At 42.7% G+C, this 7383-nt stretch overlaps 1 protein-coding gene across 1 annotated transcript; it reads left to right on the plus strand.

Moving 5' to 3' along the window:
• The first annotated feature begins 231 nt into the window (after window positions 1-231).
• On the plus strand, window positions 232-2872 carry LOC121230494 (uncharacterized). Its single transcript, XM_041115385.1, has 7 exons — window positions 232-459; window positions 568-711; window positions 798-1269; window positions 1399-1559; window positions 1831-2023; window positions 2389-2444; window positions 2570-2872. The coding sequence occupies exons 1-7, from the start codon at window positions 232-234 to the stop codon at window positions 2870-2872; spliced, it is 1557 nt and encodes a 518-aa protein (XP_040971319.1).
• Window positions 2873-7383: the final 4511 nt, after the last annotated feature.

Consider the following 7383-nt stretch of genomic DNA (forward strand, 5'->3'; position numbering starts at 1 on the left):
TACAGACTGTGATCCGCGATAACGAACTTTAAATTTCTGTTACTGTTGGCATAAAATATCTGCTAATAAATATCAAAACTGTTACTGATTCATAAAATGTTAATACAAATAAGCTTCGAACCTACGATGAGTGCACGAGGTATCTGTAGATAGGGTATTAGAGGCCATGGAAGGGGCCGTAGAGAGACTCGAGCTGAGTCCTTGGCATCTGACAGTATGCCTAATTTAGACATGAGTGAGACGCTGGTGTTACCTGCGACTGAGACTGGGTCTAAAGATCACATAGCCAGGGACGACGCCTTGTCTCAAGCTATGCTGAGGATATTAGAGAAGGTCATTGGGCGGAACACTGGATTTGGAGGCAGAGGGTCGATTACGGAACAACTCCAGTCCAACAAGGCTGAGTTATTTAGGGGTGTCACTGGAGTCACCCCTAACGTGGCCGAGTACTGGATGGAGGCCACTGAAAGAATCATGGATGACCTGGATTTTACCCCTGAATAGAAATTAAAAGGGGTTATTTCCTTGCTTCACGATGAAGCATACTAATGGTGGCTGACTGTTTAGGAGAGCACTCAGCTCGAACGACTGACATGGGATTTTTATAAGTCTACTTTTCAAGGTAAATATGTAGGGGCAAGCTACATCGATACTAGGAGACATGAGTTTCTGAATTTCACGCAAGGAGATCATTCAGTGGCTGAGTATGAGGTTGAGTTTTTAAGATTGAGCAGCTATGCGCGAGGCATGGTGGCAACTGAATATGAGCATTGTGTTCACTTTGAGGATAGACTTAGGGACGGTTTGAGAGTTCTGATAGCTCCACAGAGAGAGGTGACTTTTTAGCACTAGTAGAGAGGGCATATATCGCCGAGGAGGTGAAGCACGCTGAGCGCCAAAACAGAGAGAGAGAAAGGGGTAGAAACAAGAGGGATTCGGGGCCCTCGAGTTCTACGCTGAGGCCTAAGAAAAAGGTCAGATCTAATGGACCAGTTAGAGTTGGGGCCCCCATTGCACCTACAAAGAACTTGCCTTGTAGGCATTGTGGTAGACGCCATCCGAGCAAATGTTGGAGGACTACTAGGGCATGTTTAGGATATGGGTCTACTGAGCACCACATTCGTGAGTGTTCACTGAGGGTCGATCAGATGCAAGCTCCAGGTTCTTGTACAGCGCAGTCACCGAGGGTAGTTCAGCAGCCACCTAGGGGTCGTAGTCGGGCTAGGGGTGGTAACGGCATGGGCCGTGGACAAAGAGCACTGGGAAGAGGTACTGGACAGACTGAGGCGAAGTAGCCTGCTCTTGTTTATGCTGCTCGTCGATGAGAGGATAGAGATGCTTTAGACGTCATCACGGGTACGTTTTTAATTTACAATGTACCTTATCTTGCATTGATAGACATAGGCTCTACACACTCCAATGTACCTAACACTGTGTCTGAAACTTTAGGTATTCCGGTTAAGGATATTTCTAGTGGGGTGACTGTTGTGAGTCTTGTAGGGCAATCTATCCGAGTTAGCAAATTGTATAGAGACATCCTGCTAGAGGTCCAAGAGACAGTATTTTTGGCAGATCTAATGGAGCTTTCGTTCGGGGAGTTCGATTTAATTTTGGGGATAGACTGGTTGGTCAAACACCAATTTGGACTGTGCAACCAATAGGGTCGTTTTGAGAATCGATGAGGACGATGAGGTAGTTGTTATTGGGGAATGACGGGATTTTCTAACTAATGTGATTTATGTATTGGTAGCAGAAAAGTTGATTTGAATAGGGTGTGAGACATTTTTGGCATATGTAAGTGTTTCTGATTTTAGATATTCTTTTATAAAGGACATCAGAACTGTGAGGGATTTTTCAGATGTCTTTCCCAAGGAACTATCGGGTTTGCCTCCGAACCAAAAAGTGGAATTTAAGATTAAGCTTATTTCAAGCACAGTCACCCTCTACCGAATGGCACTGAAGGAGCTTACGGAGCTTAAGGCTCAAATTCAGGAATTGCTAGATCGTAGGTTCATTCGTCCTAGTATGTCTCTGTGGAGAGCACCTGTGTTATTTGTGAAAAATAAAGATAGAACAATGAGGTTGTGTATCCACTACTGACAGTTGAACAAGCTAACGATTAAGAATAAGTATCCACTTCCAAGGATTGATGATTTATTCGACTAGTTCAGAGGGGCTCCTATGTTTTCCAAGATTGATCTACGTTCAGGTTATCATCAATTAAGGATTAAGGAGGTTGATGTGTATAAGACGTCATGTAGGACTCGTTATGGACACAACGAGCTCCTAGTAATGCCCTTTGGTTTGACTAATGCACCAGTGACATTTATGGACTTGATGAACCAAGTATTCTAGCCCTACCTGGATCGGTTTTGGTGGTGTTCATAGATGATATCTTGGTGTATTCTAAGTCTGAAAATGAGCACGATGAGCATCTGAGAGTGGTACTATAGATTCTTCGTGAGAAACAGTTGTATGTGAAGTTCAGCAAGTGTGAGTTCTGCCTCCAAGAAGTGACATTTTTGGGACATGTAGTTTTTGCTGAGGGGATACGAGTTAATCCAATAAGAATGAGGCGGTGTTGGATTGGAAACGACCAAAGAATGTATCTGCGATCCGCAGCTTTCTAAGGTTGGCGGGTTACTATTGGCGCTTTGTAGAAGGATTCTCCTTGATTGCAGCTCTGTTGACTAAGCTTCTGTGTAAAGGAGTTCCTTTTATGTGGAATGATGCACAGCAAGAGAGTTTCGAGAAGCTCAAGACTGTTCTGACTCAGGCTCCTATTCTAATACAGCCTGAGTCTGGTAAGACTATGTGGTATACAGTGATGCATCACGTGTCAGGTTGGGTTGTTGCTTATGCAAGATGGTAGGTGGTTGTATATGTATCTCGTCAGCTCAAGACTCATGAAGAAATTACCCAACGAATGATTTGGAGTTGGCCGCCGTGGTTTTTGCACTGAAAATCTGGAGGCATTATCTATATGGTGAGAAGTGTACCATCTACATTTATCACAAGAGCCTTAAGTACATCTTCACCCAGAAGGAGTTGAATCTTAGGCAACGTAGATGGGTTGAGCTGCTTAAGGATTACGACTGCACCATTGAGTATCATCTTCACAAGGCCAATGTGGTGGCCGATGCTTTGAGCCGTAAGGCTATGACAGATTTGAGGGTGATATTTGCTCGCCTTAATCTATTCGATGATGGTAGCTTATTAGCCGAGCTTCAGATTAAGCCAACAAGGATTGAGCAGATTAAGGGTAAACAGTTGGAGGATGAGTCCTTGGGTCTTCGGTTCAGACAGATTGGGAGAGGTAGCACCACAAATTTGGGTTGAACTCTGAGGGGTATTGTTTTTCCGAGGCCAGATATGTGTGTTGAATGATTCTGATCTGAGGCAGTCTATACTGAAAGAGTTACATAATAGCCCTTATGCTATGCATCCTGGAGGGAAAAAAATATACCGAGATCTTCGTGAGTTGTACTAGTGGCCAGGACTAAAATGGGAAGTTACCGATTTTGTGGCTAGATATCTGACATGCCAGCAGGTTAAGGCTGAGCACCAATTGCCTTCAAGTTTGCTGAAGTCAATTAAGATTCCCCTTTGGAAGTGGGAATGTGTGACGATAGACTTTGTTAGTGGGTTACCCTTGACACCCACTAAGAAGGATTCTGTTTGGGTCATCGTGGATAGATTGACCAAGTCAACGCACTTCATACTGATTTGTACTGACTATGCGCTTCAGAAGCTGGAAAAGCTTTATATATCTGAGATAGTGAGACTGCATGAGGTACCAGTGTCAATGTCTTTGATAGGGATCTTTGCTTTCATAGTTTTGGGAGAAATTGCATAGGGCTTGGGTTCTAGATTGGACTTTAGTACTGCATTCCATCCTCAGACAGATGATCAATCTGAAAGGGTGATTCAGATACTAGAGGATATGTTGAGGAGCTGCGTGATTGATTTTCGAGGTAGTTGGGAGGACTATCTGCCGCTAGTCGAGTTTGCCTATAATAACAGCTTCCAGTTAAGTACTCAGATGGCACCTTACGAGGCTCTGTATGGTCGTAAGTGTCGTACTCCTTTGTGTTAGACTGAGCTGGGTGAACGATGAGTGTTGGGTCCTGAGTTAGTTTCCGAGACTGAGGATAAGGTTTGACTGATTAGGGTCGTCTAAAGGCAGCTTCTGACAGGAAAAATTCTTATGCTGATTTGAAGAGATGTGAGATTAAGTATTCTATGGGGGACTTCATGTTTTTGAAGGTCTCGCTATGGAAGAAGGTCCCAAGGTTCAGACGCAAGGGCAAGTTGAGCCCTAGGTTTATTAGGCCGTATCGAATTCTGAAACGAGTGGGACCGGTCACTTATCAATTGGAATTACCTCCAGATCTAGACTGCATTCATGATGGTTTCACATCTCGATGTTAAGGCACTACCGCTCTGACCCCTCGTATATTATTCTTGTTGAGGAGATTGAGGTTAGGCCAGGCTTGACCTTCCAGGAAGAGCCGGTTCAGATTCTGGACCACAACTTAAAGGTCCTTTCGAAAAAGTCTATCCTCTTAGTCAAGGTGCTGTGGTGGAATCATAGCACTAAGGAGGCCACGTAGGAGCCTAAGGATGCGATGTGTCAATAGTATCCTCATCTATTCTGATCAGGTAAATTTCAAGATCGAAAGTGCCCCAAATTTTAGGTTTCTGCTTTTACTATTAATTGACACAATTGTGCATCTGCTTCAGTAGTTAAGTGTTCTGGGTATGTGTGAGAGGTCCCAAGTTCAAGCATTACCTTCAGCAATTTAGTTATTTTGGAATTAAGCCTTATACTAGTTCAACAGGCTTATATTGAATTGCTTGTAAATTCATATCAGAATAAGTCTGCTGGTCTAGTGGTTAGTGGAGTGTTATTGTGCTGGAGGTCTTGTGTCGAATCCCTGCTCTGGCAAGGGTGTGATATTTTTTTTGCTCAGTGGACTGATAGAGTTTCGGTCAAACAGAAAGTCTGAGGATGGTAGTTACTAGGGTAGTAGAGAGATTTGAGGATTAGAGGTAGGTTACGTGAATTACCCTCAGTTTTTCTTTTGCTTTGCTTGAAACTTTTCGTCTCTCTCTCCCTCTCAATTTTTTGACGTGATCCTCTGCTATTCTTCTGATCTTTTTTCTTTTTATTTTTCCCTCCTTTTCTTTTCTCTTTTCTCACTTCATCTTTCGTTTAACGTGTCTTACCCTTATGCGGAATAGGTAAGTCTTCTAATTCTTTTCGTTGTAATGGGTGTTTAGTAATCAATTTAGAATCTGACTATCATTACAATTGATGGTTTAGACGAATGTCGTGAGCAATGAGTTCATTGCTTAGTTTAGTAAGAATTAATGAAGGTTCATTGTCAGTGATAAGTCAGGTTTCGTTGTTTCATTGGTTGAATTCTAAAATCAATCACTTAATCGGTGTTTGGCATGCTGTATTCAGGTTTTAGAGTGCTCAGGATTGCGTTTGCTACAAAATCGAATCAGGTGTGTACCCAAAATGCAGAAAACAAGATTCGGTAAAAGTTGAAAAAATGTTCGATCGACGCCACACGGGCGTCTGGTCGTCCATGTGATAGGTTGTGTGAGGGGACACGGCCGTGTGATCACAAGCCAGGCTGTGCACGCATGACACGGCCGTTTGGTGGCCAGGTAGGCTGTGTGCGACACACGAGCTAGACTGAATTGGGCCGTGTGGGCCCACACAGGTAGTCCACACTGACGTGTGGAATTTTGGGCCAGGCTGTGTGATCCGCACTGCCAAGGCTAATTTGGGCCCTGTGGGCCACACAGGTGTATGGGCCCACACGGGCAGGCCACATGGGCATGTGAGACCATTTTTTTGAAATATTCTATAAAGTTGGACGAGTCGCCCTAGTTACTGTGGACCTACTATAGGGTCGGTAAGCTTACATAAACCCCTATTATGTGACCTGATTGTATTGTGTCTGACTGAGCATGATATCTATACTGAACTACATGTATGTTCTATATTATCATATTTGCATTTCATTTATGGTATGTTGCATTGCATGGGGGTAGGTTGATGTTACTTGGAGGAAGTGTCCGAAAGGCTCTTAAGCTTGTTTCTGGTGCTCAATTGCAATTTCCGATTATGTGCCGCATTTCGCTACATGTATGTTCTATTATTATCTATTTGCTCTCATTTATGGTATGTTGCATGCATGGGGAGGTTGATGTTATTGGGGAAGGTCCGAAAGGCTCTTAAGCTGTTATCTGGTAGCTCAATTCAATATTCCGATTATGTGCCGCATTTCGTTACAGCATGGTGTGTAAGGATGGGTAGGTTGATATTAGTCCCCACATGGTGTGTAAGGCTGGAAGGAGATGGTGTGTAGAGGCTAGTGGGTAGGATTTTGATTTACTGTATCTGATTCTGTATCTGATATGGGCCAAGGCCTAATATAATTCTAAAATCGTATCCGAATGGGCTAAGGCCCAAATTGATTCTGTAATGGGCTCAGGCAACGAACTGTATGACTGTATCTGATATACAACTGTATGCATGACTTTTTGTGGGGATTACACACTAAGTTGCGAAAACTCACCCTTTCTGTTTAATCTGTACAGGTAATCCCCAGACTTGACAAATCAGTATGACGGAGGACTTGACAGTGGCCACACATAAATTTTTAAACCATTTTCCGTAATTTTCAAATTTTATTACTTATTTGGGGTTTGATGTAAATTTGGACTTGGACTATTTTGTTTTAAATTTGGGACTTTATACTGTTTTATGGATCTTTAACTACAACTCAACAAAACACGGGTTTTCTTTAAAAACTAAGGTTTTCGTAAATAAAAATGGTTTTGCTAAATTAGATGGTTATAGAAGCTTCCATTTAAAAGATAAGTTTGAGGAAAACACCTAGAGCACATTCTTTCAAATAAATAAACTACTTAATTGGGACAATTTTTAACGTGACAAGCTCGATTTCAATCCATTCCATGTGACTTACTAAATTCGGCCATAACGTCTAGGCCGAGTTTAGGTGTTAACAAGATGCTATAGACTCAAAACTCCTCTTGACCCACTCTAAATGGGTAACAAGTCTGGATATCCCATTAGGGAGAGGCCCAACATGAAATGAGGAAAGAGCCAATGTCACTAATGTGCTCAACCATCCATTGACTTGTAACCTAACCAAATCAAGCATGGAAGAATAAGGATCTCCTTCCTCCAAAATCAAGCATAGTCCACTTCTCCTGAAAGAAGCAAACCTCTCACAAATAGGACTCCCTAACAAAGCATGCAGTCATCCACTCCTCTCCATAAATCAATGGGTAGGCACCTACTAGAGAAAACCAATGGAGAGATGCTAAAAATTGAGGAAA

This window comes from Gossypium hirsutum, chromosome A06 (assembly GCF_007990345.1).
Source record: "Gossypium hirsutum isolate 1008001.06 chromosome A06, Gossypium_hirsutum_v2.1, whole genome shotgun sequence".
NCBI lineage: Eukaryota > Viridiplantae > Streptophyta > Magnoliopsida > Malvales > Malvaceae > Gossypium > Gossypium hirsutum.

Bases quoted from the DNA above. Each gene is read 5' to 3' on its own strand.
- LOC121230494 (XM_041115385.1), top strand. From the start codon at position 232: ATGAGTGAGACGCTGGTGTTACCTGCGACTGAGACTGGGTCTAAAGAT. The intron at 1,270-1,398 runs GTACTGGACAGA...TTGCATTGATAG, and splicing joins ACAAAGAGCACTGGGAAGAG to ACATAGGCTCTACACACTCC. The intron at 2,445-2,569 runs GTACTATAGATT...TAATCCAATAAG, and splicing joins ACGATGAGCATCTGAGAGTG to AATGAGGCGGTGTTGGATTG.